Source organism: Pseudochaenichthys georgianus, chromosome 21, assembly GCF_902827115.2.
Source record: "Pseudochaenichthys georgianus chromosome 21, fPseGeo1.2, whole genome shotgun sequence".
Lineage (NCBI taxonomy): Eukaryota > Metazoa > Chordata > Actinopteri > Perciformes > Channichthyidae > Pseudochaenichthys > Pseudochaenichthys georgianus.
In genome coordinates this window covers 17,839,008-17,863,611 of record NC_047523.1, presented here as the reverse complement: position 1 = coordinate 17,863,611, position 24,604 = coordinate 17,839,008, and the positions used below count along the sequence as shown (strand labels likewise).

Genomic DNA, 24,604 nt, shown 5'->3' with positions numbered 1-24,604 from the left:
TGGATATACCCCCCCCCCCCCCCCCCCCCCCCCTCTCTCTGGTCGCTGAAATGGGGAATTGAAATTACGGGCCAAAAGTTGTATTTGCAAGTATTAAAAGTAAGGACATCAAACCAACTGAGACCCGTCTGTCCGCGGCATCTGCGCACTGTACAACACACACCTACACACTGTACAACACACACACCTACACACTGTACAACACACGCACCTACACACTGTACAACACACGCACCTACACACTGTACAACACACGCACCTACACACTGTACAACACACTGTACAACACACGCACCTACACACTGTACAACACACACCTACACACTGTACAACACACACCTACACACTGTACAACACACACCTACATACTGTACCACACACACCTACAGCTGCTAAAGCATAATCAGGCTACAGCCGTTGTGTATTTTATTATGTGAAGCACTAAATGGTTTTAGAAAAATATGGACTCTTTGTAGATATCTACTAAACTAAAGCAAATAAAGAGAGTAGGCCTGTTGTACTGAGTGATATATATTTTACACACTGCTCTGCTTTCTGCAGGACCTCACAGCTGTTCTCACTGTAAACATCGCGTTGCGATGAGAGCAGGTTCTCAAATAATATCCAGGGGATGCATGCAGAGCTGTCATTGGCTGAGATAAGTCCGGCCGTGCGTCACGCCTCCACCGTTCCCGGAAATGCATCCGCGGAGGAGCCGTGGAGGAACCATCAGTGTATCCTCGGTTATAGCTCCTCCAGAGAGCCTCCTCGATGCTCGATCCTCGGTCCTCGGTGTGCATTTAGAGAAATGAGACGTCCTTCAAAATGGCGCGCTGAAATTCATTTCCGGGTCACTACCGGAGGACCGAGGAGTCGAGGAGTCGAGGAGGGGAAATTTGAGTATTGAGAAGCCTCTCCAGGCTGAAGTCGAATAGTCCATTTAGCTTAGGAACCTTCCTAAAGGAGTGAAATGACCCGGAAGTCCCTCAGTGGCAGCCATGATAAGTGCCGTTCGAATACTCTAGAATGATGAGAATGATAGGAAAGGAGGTTTCAAACTTCCTGTATAACCTCCTTTAGCTTAGGAACCACTGGACTTCCCTAACCGGCAGGAGAAGCGAAAATGCTGCCCCACAATGCCTTGCAGCCGCAGCATTTGCCGTCACTCAACAGTCGGCCGTTCACGGAAAAAAACGATTATGACGGAGAAATTATATCATGAAAGTTACGGTGCTTATTAAGCTTTTTAAAACATAGGTGGTAAATTGCCAAAGTGCTTTGTTTTGAACGTTCATCAGTATTATAATCAAAGAGAGAAATATGAACCTTAGTTTTTACTGAAATGATCAAATAAAGTCAACATTTCAGTCTTCACTGAGCTGTGTGGGGTTTGTTCAACTTTTAAAAGATGTTTGAATGGTGATATACACAGTGATAGATGTTAAGGACTAACGTTTATAATAAATACATCTGTATTGATTTTAAGATCTTTAGTTCATACAATCATACGTATTGGGATCATTTGTATTAATGTGGACCGGAGGGAGAGGGTGACGAGCAGTTTCACTTTCCTTTTTTATTTCAATTCCAACTTTGGTCATGAAGAATATGTTTCTCTGTTGTCCACGTTCATAAAGCAAAGCAGCAGCATCAGAGCATGGTGCAGAGTCTCTAGATGAGTTTACAGTAGTCCCTCGTTCTTATTAAACATCCATGTTGTCGTCCGCTGTATAGAAAATTGTGGTTTCCATAGTTTCCCCACAGCAGCAGACGCACACAATGACGTCCGCTGGCGCATCATAAACACGTCGGATAGTGAAAGTGCATTCGGATTCTCTAAAGTACCGCAGTCTCTTCTCCTAAGTCCTTTTAAATTCTCCTATCCACTATCCCTTAACCCCGTGACGTTTCACTCAGAGGTCAAGGAATAGACGATAGGGTTAGAACTTAGGAGCTGATTTTTAAACTATCCGACTGCAGCCCCATAGACATATAAAGAGTAGACGCCGCATTGGCTGCTGGGGCGCAAGAAATACGGCCGCCATCTTGGACCGGTCATCCTACAGACATTCTACCCATAGAGAACCGCAGTGACGCGTCCTAAAACCCGGATGTAAACTTCTTCCGGTTCCTTCGTCAAAAACGCAATGCAATTTCTCCATAGGATTTTGGAAAATAGCTCGAAATAAGGTCTGTGGTTGACACACATTTAAGAGAAGGATCACGTTTTGTTCAGCCGGATAATCTCCACATGTCTCTCCTACTTTTATAATTTTTGAATCATAAATCTAGTCGCCAAAAGCGAAATGCTAACGTTATGCTATAAACGAACTACAAGCCAGTACAGCAGCGTCGCACGACTTCAACGTCACGCCAACTTAAGATCGTTTCAACTGACTTGCACTGAAACTGCACTTTGAACACTTTAAATATATTAACATTTTAAACTGTATACCCCGTTTATCTAGGCCCTTTTTGTTTTATGTATAGGCTACATGTCACACTGTGGGAAACGATATTTCTGGATGTATAACACATGTAGAATTTGTTTACAATAAAGCTGACTTTGACTTCCGCGTGCTTGCATATTTTAACAAAGCTTTTCATTTTAGCCACACTGAATTTAACTAGATGTCATGGCTGTGTCAATTACCAGTCTGATATCGTTTTACAAAGATGACAAGAAGAATGGAGATAGAGGAGAGAACCACTACAAGTCAGGACACGGGCAGCCTAGATGAAGGTGTGCTTACCGGTGTTGTCAGGGCTAGCATGAGGGACAAGGTGTATAGAGTGTCGGTGAGTAGTTATAGCAAGAGTACCGTTAACCTAGAGTTAATTTATTCACATTAATTCCCATCAACAAATCCATTTTATGTGTCACATGAAATCTTTATTAGGCAAGGCAAGTTTATTTATATAGCACTTTTCAACACATGGCAATTCAAAGTGCTTTACAAAAAATGAAAGACATTAAGAAATGGCATTTAAAATCAGTCATTAAAAAGCAAAGCTAATAAAATAAACATTAAAAGAAAAAATACATGGATAAAAGTTACAGTGCAGTTTAAGATGTGAATAGTTCAATTAAAAGCAGCGGCAAAAAGAAAAGTCTTCTTGCTGGATTTAAAAGTAGTCAGCGTTGCAGCGGACCTGCAGGTTTCTGGGAGTTTGTTCCAGATGTTTGGAGCATAATAACTGAATGCTGCTTTACCATGTTTAGTTCTGACTCTGGGGACAGAAAGCTGACCAGTCCCTGAAGACCTGAGAGATCGGGATGGTTAATCATTTAGCAGGAGGTCAGAAATGTATTTTGGGCCTAAACCATTCAGTGCTTTATAAACCAGCAGCAGTATTTTGAAATCTATTCTTTGACACACAGGAAGCCAGTGTAAAGACTTCAGAACAGGAGTGATGTGATCCACTTTCTTAGTGTTAGTGAGGACTGCAGCTTCCTAATAGATGTTTTAGTGAGACCTGTGAAAACACCATTGCAGTAGTCCAGTCTACTGAAGATAACGGGACAAGTTTTTCCAAATCCTGCTGTGACATTAGTCTTTTAATCCTAGATATGTTCTTTAGGTGATAGTAGGCTGATTTAGTAACTGTTTTAATGTGACTGTTGAAACTCAGGTCAGAGTCCATGACTACACCTAGATTTCTGGCTTTATCTGTTGTTTTGAACATTGCAGACTGAGGCTCAGCGCTAACTTTTATACGTTCCACCTTGGCTCCAAAAACCATTACCTCAGTTTTATCTTTGTTTAATTGGAGAAAGTTCTGACCCATCCAGTCATTGATTTGTTCAATGCACTTACTCAGTGTTTGAAATGGAGCATAGTCTCCTGGTGAAATGGTTAGGTAAATGTGTGTGTCATCTGCATAGCTATGCTAACTTATTTTGTTGTTCTTCATTATCTGAGCCAATGGTAGCATGTAGACGTTAAAGAGAAGAGGCCCCAAGATTACACATTTTACACACCAGAAAACACAGAAATATCCATGAAATAAACATACAGTAGGCTATAATTGGGAAGGCATTATAAATGTAAATATATTTTAAATAATAAAACAATCCCACCACCACAGGTATCTACAGGAGAAGAGGGAATTCTCTCCACAAAATGTGAATGCCCATGTGGAGAATGGAAATGCAGTCATGCGGCTGCATTAGCCATCTTTGCCATCCACACTTTCAGCTGCACTGACACCCCCTGTCAGTGGAAGAAGCCAAAGGCAGCTAAACGTACGCATTCAGTGGAGGAGCTATTTCCTCCAACCAATAACTCATTCAACCCGCTGACAAGAGAGCCCACCTCCGAAGATCGTGACTGGCTGAGGGACAGACTCGGGGGCAGGTTCTCAGGAATGTCTTGGCTTCTCTCCCCCGAGCCAGAAGAGGAACACTACAGCTTGGAAACACTTACTATTCCTAAAATTCTCAAATCTGTTGGGCATCAGGGACCTGAGGCAATTGTGGCAAGCATGGCATTGTCTGAGGAGCAACAGAGGGCAATTCAGGTGGCTACACTGGTCAGCGAACCAACTCAAACTGGCATTTGTTCAGGAAAGGAAGGTTGACTGCCAGCAACGTTGGAGCTGTCCTGAGGTCAAAGCGTGTGACTGCTTCCCTTATTGCCAGGGTGCTAGGGCAACAACAGGCCCTTGGTGGTGTTTTGTCTGTACAGTGGGGGACTATGAATGAATGTGAGGGCGTCAGGGCATTCACCACTGCAACCCAGATGCAGGTCCATGAGTCAGGTTTGTGGCTCTCCCAATCAGGAGTGTTGGGGGCATCTCCAGATGGTCTGGAAGGGTCTCCCGCTGTGCTGGAGGTAAAGTGTCCCTACGGAGCCAGGGAAATGACAATTAGTGAAGCATTGCAAGTCAAGGGCTTCTGTGTCAGTAAGGAAGAGAAACATTCAGCCTGCGTGAGGAGCATCCTTACTGGCACCAAGTGCAAGGTCAGCTTCACCTCACTGCAAGAAAGAAGAAGAAATTGTGAATCGTTTTTAATTTACATTTACTCGCCTTTGCAATGTTGTGGTTGTTAGAGTGTTACCCCCTAAACGCACCAGGAGCGTCTGCGCCGCGTTACGTTGCGGCTGCGCCACGCTGCGACCTCCTCCTCCTAACACACCAGGCGCGTTTCAAAACGTTGCGGAAGCGGAGCGTCGTGTGTGCAGCCTCGCAGTTCTTAATTAACTTTAAAACATTAATATGTAGTTGTTACCTTCCACTCCACAAACTGCAGCGACTAAAAACCAGGCCTTGTCCTTTCTGATGTTGTCCTTGTAAAAAGCATTGGTTACATCGTATACAATGGTGTGTTTCTCCACTTCCATTATGAACTCCTCGTCGTCCATTGTGCGTATCGTAGTGGAGGTGTTGTGATGAAGGAGGGGGGTCTGCTAAATTAGTATATACGCGGGATGGGCCTGGCCCGGATGCTCACCTTTCCACTTCCTGCGAGGGGGGGGCTGCCTGTCCGACCTTACGGCTGCGCCGCGGCAAAAATAGGATTCATCCTAATTTTAGAGAAGCGCTGCGCCGAGCCGCTTCTGGGACGCGTCTGAGACGTAACGCGGCGCGTGTGGTGGAATAGCACCCATTGACTAGAGTGGCCGCGATCCTTACGACCGCCGCGGCGCAGCGCAGACGCTCCTGGTGCGTTTAGGGGGTTAGGCTTCCTGTCAGCTCGTCTGTTGGGAAGATATAAAATATTAGTTTCATGGAAGTCACATCGTCACAAATAAGAGCATTAAGACATACAGTACATAGGCTAAAACATAACATCTAAAGATATAACCTTGCACTTTGTCTCGTGAACATTTTCACTATTTTGACATTTTTATAGATCAAAATTGAACTAAAGAAATAAAGGTAGATTAATCCATATTGAAAATAGGTGTCAGCTGCTACACTAATTATAATAGTTATATTTCTTAATTAATTAAGATATTACTGTATTGATCCCAATTGGGGAAATGTTTGTGTTGCAGCAGCATAACAAGAAAAACAAAATATAAGTTATTATATATACAAAAGTATGTTAGGGATGGAATATTAAATTGAATATAAATGTAAAATGTACATGTGATGTTACGTCCAAGAGAAGCTATGGAGCAGAGAGTTCTCTGCCAGCCAGAGGTGATTTGTTATTAGTTCAATATGTCAAACTGATTTCCCTGACTACAATCTTTAGTTACATGGTGAAACGTTATGCTGCTTGTACTAATTAGACTTATCATATAAGCCACACAGGTTTTAATAGGATGTATTCATTATCTTTACTTATTTTGCGGTCTTTTCAGCAGTGCCATCTCTAAAACGGCGATACACTACCCATCATTTACATTTCACCGTGACATGGACAACAATGTAACGTCAGCTTACCTCATGGCACGAATCCAGACTCTCCTTTGGAAAACATTGGCCGGGAAACGATAGAACGAGCACGTTTCATGCGAAGACCTGTGGCTGCAACCCGGAGCAAAGCAACAAACCATTGCGTAGCTAACTAGTAGCGCTAGCTTTAGCTAACGTTAGCCAATGAAACGAACTGCCGAGTAAAATTGGAAAACACTGGCAATTAATTGTTCTATAATTTATAAAACTACGGTGTTAAAAATGACCATTTCAAAAATAGAGATTCTAATGGTAAGATATAGATATACAGATACTAAAGAGACTACAGATAGGCTACTAAAGATAGGCAGGCACTTGCTTTCAAGCAGAACACAGGGGAAAACAAATTTAGCGGGAGTGTTTACGTGTGTAGGCGTAATGACGTACAACGGACTCGACCATTTCTGTAGTCCTATTCAGCCACTCGGTAACAACCATCGTTTTTCAGACACGTAAACTCTTCACAAATCACCAGTGGGGTCACTGCTGATGTATCTACTGTCGTAGAACAAAACGTGATTTATCTCTTAAATTTGTGTCAACCACAGACCTTATTTCGAGCTATTTTCCAAAACCCTATGGAGAAAATACATTGCTTTTTTGACGAAGGAACCGGAAGTGCTAAAAATGCTAACTTACTTCCGGGTTTTAGGACGCGTCACTGCGGTTCTCTATAGACAGCAGAGGTTTCAAGATGCCAGAGCACTGTGCAGCATATTGCTGTGCAAATCGGCGGACGATTGCGAACAGGGGTCGGGGGATTACTTTTCACAAGTAAGATTCAACATTATAATTGGTTGTATTTTGTAAATAGAATATTATTGTACTGTATTGATGTCCGCCAGCGAAATCGTAGCCAGCAAACATTATGTTCATGGCCAACTGAGACTTTATAAATCGCTGCTGTAACAAGTGAATGTCCCCGTTGTGGGATGAATACAGTAAAATCTAATCTAATCTATCTAGGAAGAAGAAGGAAGAAAATAAGCTTGACCTCCTTCTTAAAATGTTTTTGTGTTGACTCTCAAATCTCCCGTTTTTATTTTGAAGGTTTCCCAAAGACAAAGATATGAGAAAGAAGTGGGAAGTTGCTTTGAGGAGGGAAGGGTTCACTGCAAGCGAGTCATCCGTGATTTGCAGTGAGCATTGTAAGCAGGACGAGTTTGACAGGACAGGACAGATTGTCCGACTCAGAGATGGTGTTATTCCCTCCATCTTCAGCTTCCCGGTTCACCTCCAAAGAGTAGGTGTATCATCATACGGTTATTAGCATTCATAAATGTAAATATTCTATTATCAATAACTGTGTGTGTGTGTGTGTGTGTGTGTGTGTGTGTGTGTGTGTGTGTGTGTGTGTGTGTGTGTGTGTGTGTGTGTGTGTGTGTGTGTGTGTGTGTGTGTGTGGTATTCTGCTTTTTCATTTTAGCCAGAAAAGGGCAGGACTGCGTCTACTTCCAGAAAAGCTGAAGAGAGCCTGTCTGTGGCCCCTCAGGACGACCCAGAAGCTTCAACCTCACACTCACAACCTCAGCCTAATGATGTGAGTATTTCTATTTTCAATATCATAATGGTCCTAGACAAAGTCAAATCTCTCTTGTTTGCTGCCACTCATATTAAACACACTCACAAATAAACACATACACACACAATTGAAGACATGTTGAACATGCATTCCTGGCACATACACACACACGCACACGCACACACACGCATGATGCTGGCAGTGGCTTTGACAGGTGATGACTATAAGAAAGAATGTGGGCCATACTCTAGTTGTGTCAAAGTGATGTGTGTGAAGTGAAACATCACTCAAACCATGTTCATCCCTCTTTCTACTGGGATCATAGCTATGTCTCGCCTGCTTCTCCTACTGCTCTTAAGGCCAGACTCAATGAAGCTTTAGCAAGAGTGGAGAGTCTCGAGCGAGAGAGGAAGAATGCCATGGCTAGAGAAAAGAGGGCAGAGACCACAGTGAGGACTCTTTTGGGGGATTTGAGGGAAAAGAACCTCATTAATGAAGAACTCAAAGAGGCTTGATTTCTACTCAGGGAAGATGAAAGTAGCACTTTGAGATTCATGTACATCTTACTCTTACACTCTTTATTAAACTCCTTTGTTATTATATGAAGGGGACTTATTAATTTTTTCTCATACAATTTCAGATCTTCAAATAGACTTGAAGGCAAAGCAGGGCCATGAGTACTCCAAGGACCACAGAGAATGTGCCCTCACACTCCATCTACATGGTCCAAAGGCATACAAATACCTCAGAGAGACTACAACAAAAAGGTAGTCTTAATGTTGTTCAATTTCATTTTTGGAAATTACGGTTGCAAGTACGTTAAATAGCTACTTCTCAATTTTTTTACAGGTGGCTGTGTTCGGTGGATGGCAAGCCTGGCCTGAACAAGATGATGCTGGATATGCTGGAGAGAAGATGCCAGGACGACCAGGCTAAATATGGATGTGTTTCACTCATGTTGGATGACATGGCCATCAGAAAACATGTGCAATATAATCCACATAACCAGTCAATGTCTGCTTTTGTAGACATGGGTGATGGAAACAATGAGACCGATGCTGCTACTGAGGCTCTTGTGTTCATGGTGGTTGGCCTACACGGACATTGGAAGGCTCCCATTGCATATTACCTGACGAAGTCTTTGTCACCTGAAACACAAAGGGTCCTAATCTAAATCTAAAATCTAATCTAATCTATCTAGGAAGAAGAAGGAAGAAAATAAGCTTGACCTCCTTCTTAAAATGTTTTTGTGTTGACTCTCAAATCTCCCGTTTTTATTTTGATGGTTTCCCAAAGACAAAGATATGAGAAAGAGGTTCTCCGTCATGCTTTGGAGGAGCCGCATGCACGGGGCATTCGGGTGTCATGAGCAACTTTGTGTAAATATGGTTTGGGCGGGGTGGTGTCATGTTCTTGTGTTTAACTTGAACATTTACATTTTTTATATAGATGTAGAAGTACATTTTCATTTTTTATGACATAGATATTCATTTTTACTGATATATAACTTCTGTCTATGTATAATGTATTATTGTTTCTTCATTTTTCAACTTATTAAAATAGCTGAGTATAGGCCTACACAATATGCTTCTCTATCATATATAGACCATTAGTGTTTTTTTACGTGTGTGTGTGTATATATTATATATCGTGTGTCTTTTGCAAAATACCTATCATACATAACATAGGCTATAAAATACCAGAATATTCTATTGCTGTTAAGCCTACTATGAATATTAAAATACGCCGAATCATGTGTCCGGTATCATGCCTACATATATGACGTTTGCAGAAACCCCCCCCCCGTGAAAATCAGTTTTGTATTCAGCGAGTTATGATTGATAAAATGCGCTGACACTTCATTGCGCCTGCCAGACAGATTACACTGAGTAGATGGCGGCCCCACGGCTCGTCAGCGCCAATAGGCAGCAGCGGTCGATGCGGCGTCTACTCTTTATGTCTATGTAGAGACCGGTCTCAAGTCAGCACCGCTGCAGACTGACTCGCTGTTTGAGGGCTTGATAGCCCACTCCCCCTCCACACCGCTCCACACTTGTTGCTTTGGAACAGCCCTCAATATGGCGGACCCTCCGCGTGAACGCCCAAACGGAGGGGTAGGGTGTAGGGGGCGGTTTGGGAATGGGCCGAAGAAGACTCGGAGCTGTCCGACTTCAGGCAAGCTTTTTGAGACCTCCCCCGGCTGCGATCGGCTATTCTCGTCTACTTTCGAGCAGCGGCGTAGCTGTGGGTGGGCCTGGGCCCACCCACATGCACGTCTGGCCCACCCACAGCCAATCAGCGCTTCATAGCGCAGAGCCGGGAAGCCCAGAAGGAAGTGCCACAAACTGCAGTTCATCTAGTGGCCGACAGGGGATGGATGCAAAAAGGAGCAATTCCCATAGACCCCCATGTTAAAATGCCCAACTTTACAGCAGAAATAAACATCTTTCTTGCCTGGATCCAATAAAACGTATTCTGGATATAGTTAGATTCCACCTTCATGACAATGGAATAGGGAGTGCATTTTTTTACCGTGAGTTTTTATAGTAAGTAAAGTAACTTTTGCCGTGAGTGAATGAAAGTATTATTTCATCTTGAGGTCTGCAGTTTAGCGTGTACACATTTGCTGAATATGAAAACACTCAGTGTGTGCCCATTGTGCGACTGTCAAGGATAAACAACCTGTGCCCCCGATATATGTTGTATGTATTATTGCTACACAAACATTACATTGCAGTTTAAGTGTCGCCAACTCCGTTTAAGAGATCTCGCCCCCGTCTGTGTGAGAGGGGGCGGGGCAGTTTACACACACGCAGCTGCTACAACATGCAGCAACACACACACGGAGGAGATGGCGGAGAGAACGCGCTCCGAGGTGTGGTTAAACTATAGCCGTGTCTATGTGGACAATACTCGTTATCAAAAGTGGAATAAGAGTTTATCATGTGAGGGCGGTAACACGAGCAATTTGTCTAAACATTTAGCAAAAGTGCTCCACATCTAGACGGAGGAATGCACCGGGTTCCACTGTCTTTCTAGTAGCTCTGTAGCCCCATCCACGAGGAACGTTTCCACGTCAGGTGTTATGTTTGCTAGCAGCGACACACCGAGTTAACTACATTATACAAACATGGGTTAATGATTAGAGGAAACTGAGTTATTTATTTTGTTAAAGTTTCAGCTATTCTGTTTACAGTTCTGTCATCACATTATTTAATATGATTTGTTAAAACATTGTTGTTTCTTTTGATGTGAAATATTATGTATTTAATTTAAATAAAAAGCAATGTTAGTTTTGTTCACAATTTGTTTAGTTAGTTTACCTTCTTTTTTTCTCCAAAAGAACCGATAAGAGTAATGTTAAAGGACCGGATCGATAAGACATAGACATAGACATACTTTATTGTCATTTCAACAAGACACAGAGTGTACTATTAAAACGAAATTTCGTTGTACTGGCTTACAGGAACAGGACAATATAAAAACTTGCTAAAATTGTACATATAAATAAATAATAGTGACGTGGTGCTGATACAATTAAAGATAAAGTGTGCGTTTAAAATATAAAGACTTACTATACATATAAATAAAATAGACATACTATATAACAAATATGTGCCCTTTACACAGCGTAATGTAATCTTTATGTTACTGGTCTGCTTGCTGTTCAGCAGTCTGATGGCTTGGGGAAAAAGCTATTGCAGAATCTGGCTGTTCTGCTCTTAATGCTGCGGAACCTCTTGCCGGAGGGCAGCAGGGAGAACAGAGCATGGTGAGGATGAGTGGGGTCTTTAAAAATGTTCTGGGCTTTTGTTAGGCAGCGTTTCTGAGCGGTGTCTCTGATGGGAGGGAGAGAAACTCCGATGATCTTCTCTGCTGTCCTGACCACTCTCTGCAGAGACTTCCAGTCTTTGGCGTTGCAGTCTCTCGACCAGATGGAGATGCCGCTGGTCAGCATGCTCTCTGTGGTTCCTCTGTAGAACGTGGTGAGGATGGGAGGGGGGAGCTGTGCAGGAAGTGTAGGCGCTGCTGTGCCTTCTTAAATAGTGATGTAGTGTGAGTGGACCAGGTCAGACTGCTTGTGATATGCACCCCCAGGAACTTGGTGCTGCCTGTAGTCTTCACTTGCTGTGTAGTTGATGTGGAGTGGTGGGTGCTTTTTGTTCCTGAAGTCGACAATCATCTCTTTTGTTTTATCGACATTCAGGATCAGGTTGTTGGTGTTACACCAGTCTGTCAGATGTTTCACCTCCTCCCTGTAGGCCTGTTTGTTGTTGTCCCTGATGAGTCCCACCACTGCTGTATCGTCCGCGTACTTTATGATGTGGTTGGTACTGAACCTGGAGCATAAGCGTAAGCGCTATCGATAAAAGTAGTAGTACCGTTAAAGCCTTAACGATAGCCATCCCTATGTGGATGTCAGTTTTACACACATTCTGAGGCCGCCGTGCCTATGTTTTTGTTTTCACTGCTAATTTATGCTTAAGTTCTATTGGTGCATTAAAAAATCATTACAATCATTAATGAAGTTTCAGCTCAGACCCCACACTTAATGTCTCCCCCTGGCCCACCTACATTTCTCCAGGCCCACCCACACAATAATTCCTGGCTACGCCACTGCTTTCGAGGCGAGCCGCAACGCGTCTCAAACAAGCCTCTTCTCTCTATATGGCGCTGGGTGGGACTAAGTCTCGAGGAGGGGACATTTAAGAATTGAAAAGCCTCTTAAATGTAGTGAAGTAAAAAACACAATTTGCATTCATAGTAGCCTACACTTAGCCTAAGTTAAAGTATAAAATAACATTAAATATAGATACTCATTTAATTTAAAGTATAAGTACATAACAATTCAACTTAAGTTAAAGCCTCATATTAGGTTTAGATAAACATTAGAATAGTATTTAGTATTTAAAAATGTTGTAAACTATATTTAATAATTTGTATGTGTTATGGTAAATTAAATAATGTCTAATAAGAGCTTTGAATCATCTCAGCATGCGTGTATGAGAGCTTACAATACAAAAACTAATGATTGATTAATTTATTTGTGTGATTGTGTGATGCTTATAATGAAATTCTCCCTCTGTGAATTCATGTTTAGCATTTTCAGAATACAAAGACATTTATTTACTGAAAAAATTCCACCAAAAAGTTGGATATAAAAATGTTTTCAATAATTGAAAAAAAATAGATATGTTTCAATCTGCATCAATAAAAATACACAGCAGTAGAATATATAGTGCCTATTGTGTTTGTGGCCGCGACTTTGGAAGAAGAAGAACAATTAATTATTCATTAATGTGTGGAGCTAAATGTAAGATACACTGAGGGATAGTTTATTCTCTAGTAATGCCTGACCCCTTATCTTAATCCATTTGGACAACCGTTTATGATCCAAAATCAAGTAAATAGGTAAGTATGTTTGTTACCACTAGAGGGCACAAGAGAGCTGAGACTTAAGTTGTGGATCAAAAGCACAATCTCAATATTACAAGATAGGATACTTTTTATATGTATATTTTAATAACATATCACAGAGAGGTATTTAGATTATGACCGTTTTTAAAAACCTGCTGTTCTGGCTGATTGGGGTTCAGGGTGACGGGGTGGAGGCAGCTAGTTTCAGATAAGGAAAAAAAAAAGATGCAGTTAAAGGATCAACTGAGCAGACCACAAAGCACAGAGGCCCTGACTGGAGAAGCACAGAGACCAGATAGAGGAGAGGGGAGCCAGGTGGATGATCTGAACGCTGAGCTAATCATCGCTGACATACACATGTAGCAGCTGCACAGAGATGACTTTTCGTGGATCACTGATAAGGAAGGTCTGGAGAAGCTCGACTGAAGTTGTGAAGAGCACCATTGTACTCATTTTAAACTGAAAGAATACAAAGTACAATGGCATGAATTGGGTATAGTATAAGGTAAATCAATGAAGAAATAATATATTGTATTGGGTTGTTAAATATGTAATAATAAACAGTTATATAAGACCATATACTGTTTACAATCATTAAGGACTCTGGTGGAAGGACCAGATAAAACAAGTTACCTGGAAAAGCAGAATACATTACAAATCTTCAATTACAAATCTTAAATCAGACAAAATGCATTTTTACTGACATGAACTAAAGGTAAAGTTAAATTGTAACAACAAATGAGGTACACAGACATTTGATTGATTGCCTTTGCTCTCTTTTAGATGATTTATGCTCTATAGAACATGTAAGGGCGGATCACAAGGAGAGTGATAAAAGCAGTAGTAGTTAACAACATTGGGCGAACTTTGAAGTTTTTGAGCACATGCATGGCAATAACCCTTGTAAGTGTCTAGTGAGCACTGAGGAAAGATTGATAGCCAGAGGGAGGAAATATATGTGTGTTCAGTGGTGCACCTGGTTGGTATCAGTCTGCTAATGAAGTTGTTCATCCATAAAGGCATGAAGGTGCATGTCAGGCCAATGGTCGAGGAGAAAGTGTTCACATCCTTTTCAACTACACTCAGACATACTCCATACAAGGAGCATTACCCTGCATTTAAAACTTTTGAATATGTAAGTATTGTGTGTAAAAAGTGTATAAAATACTTAAATGCTCCCTCTGAGTATTATTGTTACAGTTTTATACAATATTACACTATATGTTGATTTTAATTGATTGAAAACAACACTGACTGAATAAAATAAATATTTGTATGATGCTGAAATGTGTGGAGCTTATATGCAGCCGTCAAATAATAATATTAATGGTAATAGCAATATAGTAAAAGCAATAGCAATAGTTTCCCTCTGAATTGTATTGGAGTGGAACTATTTGAGGTAATTAAATGTGAATCCTTATTAGAGTACAAATACCTTTACAAATGCATGTGAATGAACTTGTGTTGCTGACATATCTCATGGTTTGATATGGTTTTGTAATGAGCTTTATATTAATGCCAATGTTTGTAATTTCAGGTCCAGTAAAAAAATATATAGGGCCTACCCACAATTGATAAATACATCACTTTTTATTATTCATTTAATATGCCATCATATGTAAAGGGAGGTCAACACACTTAGGGGCTATGGTTGTTCCAGTTGGCATTTCCCTGCCTTCAGCCTTCTTAAATATCCCTCCGCCGAGCGCAGCCTGAACGCATCCACACAGAGGGGAACTAGTCCCGCCTCTGATGCTAACGTCTGACCGGGGAGGAGCCAGGTAGCCGCTACACTGACACGTACGAATCCAGCGTAAAATGTAAGGAAGAAGTTACATCTTTTTCTCAAGTTGAATATCGATACAGCTGCTCAGACTCTGACTTGATGTACAGTTGACCCGTCCCGGACCAGAGGCCTGCTCGGACGCTTTTTGAAGCGACGCGGGGCTGTCAAACACAGCAGCCGACACACAAGATGAGATTCTCGGCGTTTGTTTCTGTGCTGCGGTCGGTCGGCCCTGTGGTAATCGGTATTTCTTTAGGGTTTACGTTGAGTTTATTAAGTGTAAACTGGACAGACGAAGCGTGTTACCTAGACGGTAAGGAGGGTGAGGGTGTGACTGTGGGTCAGGATGGACTGCTGAAAGGAGCCCGAAAGCCCAACTCTATTTCCACTGGCAACGATGTGGAGTCCGACGAGGATTTTGAACCTCGAATAGTGCCATATAAACAAGTCCAGCAGAGCGCCCCAAAGAAAGTTTTCAGGTAAGCTTTTTATGGCCGTTCACTGAAGCTGGTCAATAGTCTGTAACTAGTCTCAGAGTGTATGGCTTATACTTGGTTTGAATAAAGGCCACATTAGTATCACTACCAGAGGCCATAGCTCATCTTTAGTAATGCATGAATGATAATAATGGTGTTCACCTGCTGCCAGATGTACAAGTGCCACTCAATATCATGTTGGTATGATATTTTAAACCAACAACATGTTGCATTACACTTACAATACAAAACCAAATGGCAGGTATAACTTAGTTAAATTCTTCAGTATTCTTTCCTCACACTGATCACTGGTCTTGCTGAAATTGCCACAGAAAGTCTGACAACATCTTCTGCTGGTCTCTACCTTTTATATTTACAGTCTATGGTTGCTTACTTTTTCTGCCAGAGCTAATATTAACTACAGTTCCATGACTCCATGCTGAATAATTTATTTTCACATATTCTTGGTAAACAGGCTTTCCAGGATAGAGAATTGGAAATGGGGGACCCTGATGTAAACAAGACGAAAGTCTTTCTCTGGTCTGCATCCCCTTAACAATTGTATTTTTTGAGCTGTACTGTACTGTACCCAATATACAAGCTGTTAATAAACCTTTCAATCAATCAATCAATCAATCAATCAATCAATCAATCAATCAATCAATCAATCAATCAATCAATCAATCAATCAATCAAAGAACTTGTTTTAATGTTAGCCCTCACACCTAAAGTGGTTGCATTGCATTCCATTCTGTGAAATAGACTTTTCCCTGAGGTGTTCTGACTCCTGAGGTTAGAATGTAAACCTGTTCAGCATACAGGTATCACAGGAATTACAGGCAACCAGTGCCATTTATTGGTTTGTAATAGAATGGTAGGTATGCAGCTAGAGACCAGTTTTGATTGGTTGATTTCCCCGGTTATGACAAATTGATCATTGAATATCAAAACCAAAATCCAGAGACTAAATATCTTATTTTGTCTGACCAACATTTCAAATCTCTAAAATCTCAAACCTATTTCATTAACTTTTATACATGTTTAAGAAAGGTATCACATTTTTACATACGAGATGTTAGTAGCATAAAATGTTTGTTTTTTTCTTTCTTTGGAGAATAGTCTCCGATTAGTCAGCTAATCAAATATTCTACAAATTGTCTTTGTGTGGTTCTTATTAAGAGGCGTAATAGATCCAATGCACAGTATAATAGAGGCATGGGTAGGGTGTGCCATGTTTGCAAAGATCAATCAAAATTCAAGTCCTTGCACGTTTACTTTTCCAGAGAGTTTGTGTTTTTCCTTGGTAGTGTGTAATTAATCCCAAAATTGCCATGGCATCATCAAACCCACAGATTTGATGAAATATGTTGGTGTCGAAATAATCATTAGTAGTACTTTTGTGTGACAGGCAGTTTATTTTGTATTCATCGTTGGTGAACATGTGTTTTGATTCAACATGTATTCATTAACTGTGTGCTGTGTTTTTCAGGGCTAAATACATAAGCACAGAGTTGGGGACGCGAGAGCGTCTGTTTGTCGGGGTCCTGACATCCAAGAACACCCTAAACACTCTGGGTGTAGCAGTCAATCGCACCATCAGCCATCACCTGGACTCTGTGATCTTCTTCACAGGCATGCACAACCGCAAAGTCCCTCATGGCATGTTCGTGGTCTCTCACGGAGACGAGAGACTGATATGGAACATGTATCAGAACATCAAACACATCTTAGACCATTACATCAATGAATTCGACTGGTTCTACTTCGTCCAGGATGACGCCTACACAGAAGCTGACAGGATCAAAACCCTGGTGGATCACCTGAGCATGGATCGAGAGCTCTACATGGGCAAACCGGAGGAGTTCATAGGAGGAGAAATGGAAGGGAAGTACTGCTACGGAGGGTACGGGTACATCCTGTCACGTACCTTGCTCCTCCGACTCCAGCCCTACCTGGAAAGCTGCAGGAACGACATCCTGAGCGCAAGGCCTGACGAGTGGCTCGGGAGATGCATCATTGATTACACACACACCAACTGCGTCAATGAATTTCAGGTAGGAGTGTATTTTCTATTTTCTATCAATAACACATTTTTTTTTATCCATAACATTTTTTAATGGTTGCTGTTAAAAGGGAACAGAATGAGGCAGTTCAGAGTTAAAATGAATGAAGAGCAACAGAGGAAAATAATGCCACACCGTCTTTAGAGCATTTAGGGCTCCTTCTCCACAGAATAACAAAACTATCATTGCCGGAATCAAGCTTTGCCTCAAGGACAACACTTAAACCTGAAAGACAGCTATATAAAAGTGTAATTACCATTGTAGCACAAAGGTGGTATTTATATTACAGAGTAGATTGCTAATACCCTTTAGCCCCCCCCCCCCCCCCCACAGCTCCAAGGTGGAATAGTTAAACAGGTAACAGAGCGCAGCTGATTTCAGCCTTGCTTAGGTTCAATGGTGTGAAAATCCCCTGTGGGTCAACATGCTCTGCTCCTGTAATGTCATTAGCATTAAGGTCAAGCAAGGTCTGTTTGCCCCAGTGCCCTCTCGGGTGATTGTTTGTTGCATTCAGTTTGCATCATCCATGTTTGTTTGTGGACAACATATTCAAATATATTGTCAGAATGTTATCAAAGGCAATGCAACCTTATTATTTATACACCAGTATTTTTAAGTCGATGTATTCCACTGTCTTTTGCTTCCATGTCTTCCTCCTTGGCCTTGCCACGGTGCAGGATACCATCTTGTTACACAGTTGAGTGTGAGTTGCATGGCTAACTAAAATGCCTGGAGCCAGACGAGCTCCAGCTCCCCCTGAACGAGGGAGGGGGAGCTGGGGGAAAGTTAAAAGGCCTGGTGCGGTTGAATAAATCAGCTTGAACACAGAGCCAGACATCAATTTTCTGTTAAGAGACAACATTGATGACAATTAGGCACGGGTAATGCTTCACTAAGCGTACCACGACAGGCTGTTGGTAAACATTTGCAACAGAGTGGCCTCACTGCTCAGCTAAGCAGCATCTCCATTCTTTGTTCTTTTAATAGCTTGATCAGATTGGATTCACTTTTTTAATCACTCAAGCTCCTTAGGATGCTACTCTGTTTTCAGCTTAAGTGACTGTGTCTTAAGTGGGATTCCAGTCATTTATGTTAGTAGGTTTCAACCTTTTAAATTCTTTGCTCTTGCAGTTAAACCTGATGCTGCCTGTGATCAGAAACACTGGAGAGCTTAATTAAGATAAAGAATCTCTTGAATCCCATAATCCCAGAACAAATTAGATTCCTGAAATGTTCAAAACTTTGACAATAGAAAGCTGTTGTATAACAAAAGAATGTTGGATTGTTGCTGAATGAATCCCTGTCTTGCCTTCACTATGCAATTATGGTTGAAACCAGATTGTTTGCAGTGAAGATGAGCCCAAGAAGCTGCCTAGATAGCGTGTAATGTTTGTTTGAATAGCAGCACGGCATAAAACTTATGCTTGGAGAAACGTTAGACATGTTTCTGTCATTCAGGATTGAATATGCCTCATGTAAAGATGTCTCTTGTTTCTTCTCAGGGGCTTCAGTACCACCATTATGAGTTAGGAAAAAACTCAGATCCGAGTAAAGAAGAAAGTGAACAGTTCAAGAAAGCTCTGACTGTCCATCCAGTGGCTGACCCTGAACAGATGTACAGGCTGCACCGATACTTCACTGAGATTGAACTCCAGAACACCTACGATGAGATTGCTAAGCTGCAGGTAAGCTGCTTTTCAAGTGCCACAAATCACCTATGGTTCAGTCAAAAATAAAAACCAGGCTTTTCTTTGCTTGCCTCTGGCAGGTCAGCTAGATCTTAAACACATCTTGTGTTTCCACAGGCAGAAATAAAGAACGTGAGTGTGGTTGCTTTTGATGGCAACCGGAGTTCCCAGTGGCCTGTGGGGATCAATCCACCATTTGAACCAACATCTCGGTTTGAAGTTCTGAAGTGGGAATACTTTACAGAGGAAGAGATTTATTCATGCATCGATGGCTCTCCAAAGTGTGAACTGCAGGGCATTGACCGCATGGATGTGGCCGATGTCATTGATGTAGCTTTGCTAGAGCTGAACAAGAAGTATAAGCCTGTCCTTCACCTGAAGAAGCAGCAGCTGATTAACGGGTATAGACGCTTCGACCCCGTCAGGGGCATGGAGTACACCTTGGACCTTCAGCTGGAGGTGGTGAACCAGAAAGGTCACAGCCGTTCTATCACTAAGCGAGTTCATCTGGTGCGACCTTTGAGTCGGACTGAGATCATCCCCATGCCCTACGTCACTGAAGCTACCAGGATTCACGTCATTATACCTCTTACTCTGCAGGAACGGAGCTCTGTGGATCATTTCCTGGGAGTCTATGCTTCAAATGCTTTTGAGACCAGTGAAAATGCCATTCTCACATTCCTATTTATTTATGACCCAGTAGAGGCACAGCAAGTCAACCAGAATGATATATTCGCCAGTGTGAAGGCTCAGATAAACACTTATGAACGTAAATACCCTGCAGTAAAAATCCCATGGATAAGTGTCAAGACAGAAACTCCATCGCAGATCAAATTCATGGACATCATCTCAAAGAAGCACCCAGTTGACTCGCTGTTCTTCCTGGCTAACATTAAAACAAATATCAATTCAGAATTTCTGAACCGTTGCCGCATGAACTCCATAAACAACTGGCAGGTGTTCTTCCCTGTCCATTTCCAGGACTTCAACCCTGACGTGGCTTATCACAACCAGCCACATCCGGCAACAGTTGATCTGGTCAAGGACGCAGGCCATTTTGATCGCAGGTCATTTGAAGAAGCGTGTTTTTACAACTCGGACTACATGGCAACTCGAACGCAAATGGTGGCAGACGTCCAAGAGAATGAGGAGATTCTAGATACCCTGGACATCTTTGACATGTTCTTAAACTATTCGGCCCTGCACGTGTTCAGGGCAGTGGAGCCAGCATTGCACCAGCCGTACAGCTACCAAGCCTGCAACCCACGGCTAAGTGAAGACATCTATCACAGATGTGTTCAGAGCAACCTGGAAGGTCTCGGTTCGTGCTCCCAGCTTGCCATGCTACTGTTTGAGCAAGAACAAGGAAACAGCACTTGAAACCAGAATTAAACTTCCATTATATTGAGGTTACAAACTGTGTTTGTGGCTCGAAAACCTTATGATGCAAGCTAGCACAACTAAAGTCTGGAGAACTGAGGTGACATATGTGATGCTGCCTGACATTCTCGAGCATTATTTAGTTTGAGGTTGTAGCTAGCTTGGAAAAATGAATGCAGTACATTCCTAATGAAAACTTTCCTAAATGTTTACAATGCATATGAGTTGCTAGAACCAAATGTTTTGCTACTGTGACGATTCTAAAAAGCTGCAATTTACAAGTTTTGATCACTTGTTGGGAGAAACTGCCAGCAGCAGAGCCTTGATGCAGTGCTGGTTCATCCAGCTGTTATGTCTTTGGTGTCCAGGGGACATAGGTGACCCAATGGTGTCGTCTCTCGTGTTCAGTTCAGATATTCAGTGGGATCAGAAGTATTAGCTGCAATACTTTCACATTTTAGAATGGCATTTGATTTAAAGGCACAATGAGTAGGATTGTATTTGTATGTGTATAGAATGGGTGTCTGTTTCAGCAGCTCTGCCTGTATTTTCTATTTTCTGTTCATTTTGCTGCGTTGGGGGCTTTTGTGTGCACCAACATTTATAAAACGCAGCAACCAGGTGCCAGATTGTAAGCACAGATCAAAGAAAAAGCCAAACGAATGGTGAACACAGTGCCAAAAAGATGCAAATATAGTGTGGTGAAACACCATGCGGACAATGCTTGTACCAAAAACGACCCTGAGGTTTTGCTTTTACACGCTGGCGAGCACAGTAAACCTCATTGATACGGTGAGGAGAGGCTGACTGTGAATGTTGAAAAATCCTACTCATTGTCCATTTTTATTGTTAATTTCAAAGATATTGTAAGATGGGGCTTTAACTTGAAGCTCTAAAAGATAATCGGTATATTGCACCACAGGTTGTGTGCTCATTCACATTGACGCATTGAGCTTTTGACACGTTCTGATTTACAAAGGCACATCTTTGTATATGTGCCTTGACACTGACTGTTGGGTGGGTGGGAGATAGTATCTCCCACTGTGGATAAAGCCTGTTACACAGCTGGGAGGAATGAATGGAGAGTCGGTTAACTTTTTTTTTTTTTTAAGGTGACAGGTTTTAAATGTGCCTCTAAGCAGAGGAGGGGTTGATCTTCTGTTGTGTTGTGGATGTGGTTGTGGATGTATCGGTACTGGACACCAGCAAGTTATTAGTATATTATAATGTGCAATATTACAGATAACACAACTGGCTATATGTCCAATGGAGGGGGACTTTCTATTTCAAACACAATTGCTGCAAGTACAGCAGTGTGTTTATCACAATACTGTTCATGACATCGCATAAAGCATCTGGTGCTTTCTGTTCACTGTTAAGTAAATACACTGTATTTTCTTTTGAAAAGACCGTTAATGTATTTTGCTGACACTAGACACTTTTCATCATCAAATTTGCTTTGAAATACATTAAGGCAAGTCCATTTTATTTAACTTTAATCGGATTCAAAGTATTTATTGGAAACGCTACATCTGCAGTGGTGATCCTCAACAGTGTTTGCTGTATTTTCTGCCATGTGAACAAAGACCGCGGAAGTCATTTTGATAACGCATCTTTCTTTAGAGAGCAGAAGAGTATGACACTAATAATGTGCAGAAATGGAAACTGAATCTTCCAAAAAACCACTGTGAAAGACGGAGGGCTCGGATTACAATATGAAGTTATTGTGGTGATCTGGGTCGTCTCTGCCTTCTGTAAACGTGAGAAGCTTAAAATCAAGCGAACGTGGCAGATTAATCACCCCGTGTTGTTCACACCGCCGCCATCGCTGAGCGAAGACTTAAGTGTTTTGTCCATAACTTATTTATCTGCCATTTCTCTATGACTTATGCAGATTCTGAATACTTCCGCACTAACAGAGGCTTCCACAGCATTCTCTGTACATTTATACATATTTTATAGATTCTATTTTTAAGCTTATTGTAGCTTTATGTACACAGCAAATGATACTTTTATTATATTTGGTGACAAGTTAAACGTACTGTATTTTGACATTTTACCATGAAGATAATTTAAAATGTATGTTTGCATGTAATTCATTCAAAGAAGCAGGCAAATACCTTTTTTATTTCCATTGATGTTTGAACCTATAGGTTTACATTATTTTATGGATATGGGTACTAGTATAACCAAAGCGATACATTTTAATGAATGCTCATCACATTTAATTGTGTGCTGTAATTCCCAAATGAACTGTGAATTATTGTAATTTTTAAATAAAGAGTATTTGTATAACATTTCTTCTTCTTTGTTGTTTTGTTTTAAGATAAGATTTATTTTGCATTAAAGCTACAGAATCCAGTTTGTCCTTTAGGTGTCAGCAGAAGAACGCGTAACTGTCGGCAGGTGAAACACCAGGACATGCAGCTGAGGTGAGCAGCGTTACTGAACAACATGTAGAAATAATTCTTCTAATACCCACTGGTAATAATGTCATCTCCTCCGTGTTCCCAGCGTGCGCTCAGTGGCCTGCAGTTAACATTCCTGACCATGTCAGAGCCGAGGTATTCCTGATGTCTGGGCTGGGGACAAACAGGAAAAACAGGAAAAACGCTGCCACCTTAATTACAGCTTTAGTTATTTCAAGGTTCTATGTGTACTACCCTGAGGCATGCTGTAAAACCACATAACTACAGAGCAGCTGGGACTTAAATTGTATGTCATTATTTTGTACTTCTTTTTCGTTCGATCCCAAGACTTTCTCCTCCCACACTGAGACTCCGTTGTTTCAAGTCCCCCTACAAACTTGTACGAGATGTTCTTAGTTTTCACAACAACCCGGTTTCACCTGGATGGTATTTTGAGGATCAGAATTAAGCAAAGTGCTCAATATATCACTTATCCTAACTAGATAATGATACTTGTTGAAAGCCTCTGAGTTGTTACATATTGTCTACAAAATATCCACCTTTGTCAAGCCTCGAGTCTTCTTGTAGCCTTTTTTCTTTTAGCAACGTCATATAGTCAGTGGTGGAAAAGCTTTACAATTTGTGGCAAAATGGGAACATGTGAAGAAAAAATAGACAAGTTTCAAATAAAAAGTGAGTTGGGCTCGGGATTTAGGAGGCACTGGTTTTACCAATCTAAACTTTAATAGTTATCGTATTTACCATATTTAACATTTATAAAATGTGTTCTAACAGAAAATAATCACAAGATCACACATCTGTACACAATCTCAGCGTTCCTTGTCACTGCAGCGATGGTCAATTTCCTTGTCTGTCAGATATGGGATGGCATTCTTCCTCAGGAATTCCTGACAGCTGCTTGTGTCACCCTGCACTCAGACTGTCCTCTCTTCTCAGATGACCTCTGAGCTTAAAATAAAAGCGGCTGAAAAAGGAAAGACATAACAGCAGATCTCAAAATGTTAATATCGGTGGCTGCTCGGATCAAATAGATTTTTACAGGGTAATATAATGAGCACATGTGACTGAATGACATGGAGCTATACAAAGGTAGGCCCAAAGAGCTGTGCATAAGGGAGCCGAGAGTAGAGCCCTGAGGAATCCCAGGAATGCGAGCTACATGTTATCAAGCAGGGAAGTTGTCCCATCTGCTACAGTACAGACTCGCCGCCCATGCTCAGTCCTGTGGCACCTCTCTCAGACTGCTGTAAAATCAACCTCTTTTTTCTTAATGCTTTTGTATATAGAATGAATCGGGTTGTGTTTTACACAGTTCAGCATCTGGAGGATAGAAAAGCTTTCTACATGGACCCCAGGCTTGACCATTGAAACAAAACTGTTCAGTGATAATGCAGCCCAGTATTCATCTCAACACCCCCCCCCCCCCACCCCCTC

The 24,604-nt window shown here is 41.6% G+C and overlaps 1 protein-coding gene and 1 long non-coding RNA gene across 2 annotated transcripts; both read left to right on the top strand.

The window, feature by feature from the left end:
• Positions 1 to 7,095: 7,095 nt before the first annotated feature.
• LOC139435970 (uncharacterized) lies at positions 7,096 to 7,851 on the top strand. The gene is made up of 3 exons (XR_011645178.1): positions 7,096 to 7,182; positions 7,459 to 7,651; positions 7,835 to 7,851. It is a non-coding gene; the product is annotated as an uncharacterized lncRNA (long non-coding RNA).
• Positions 7,852 to 15,096: 7,245 nt separating this feature from the next.
• On the top strand, positions 15,097 to 23,038 carry chpfa (chondroitin polymerizing factor a). Its single transcript, XM_034110618.1, has 4 exons — positions 15,097 to 15,613; positions 17,100 to 17,664; positions 19,176 to 19,358; positions 19,479 to 23,038. The coding sequence occupies exons 1-4, from the start codon at positions 15,324 to 15,326 to the stop codon at positions 20,739 to 20,741; spliced, it is 2,301 nt and encodes a 766-aa protein (XP_033966509.1). The 5' UTR covers positions 15,097 to 15,323; the 3' UTR covers positions 20,742 to 23,038.
• Positions 23,039 to 24,604: the final 1,566 nt, after the last annotated feature.

What these genes read in the sequence shown, in the direction of transcription:
- chpfa (XM_034110618.1), top strand. Translation starts at nt 15,324, where the DNA reads ATGAGATTCTCGGCGTTTGTTTCTGTGCTGCGGTCGGTCGGCCCTGTG. An exon ending in GCCCCAAAGAAAGTTTTCAG is followed by an intron (nt 15,614 to 17,099) that starts GTAAGCTTTTTA and finishes TGTGTTTTTCAG; the next exon opens with GGCTAAATACATAAGCACAG. An exon ending in ATGAGATTGCTAAGCTGCAG is followed by an intron (nt 19,359 to 19,478) that starts GTAAGCTGCTTT and finishes GTGTTTCCACAG; the next exon opens with GCAGAAATAAAGAACGTGAG.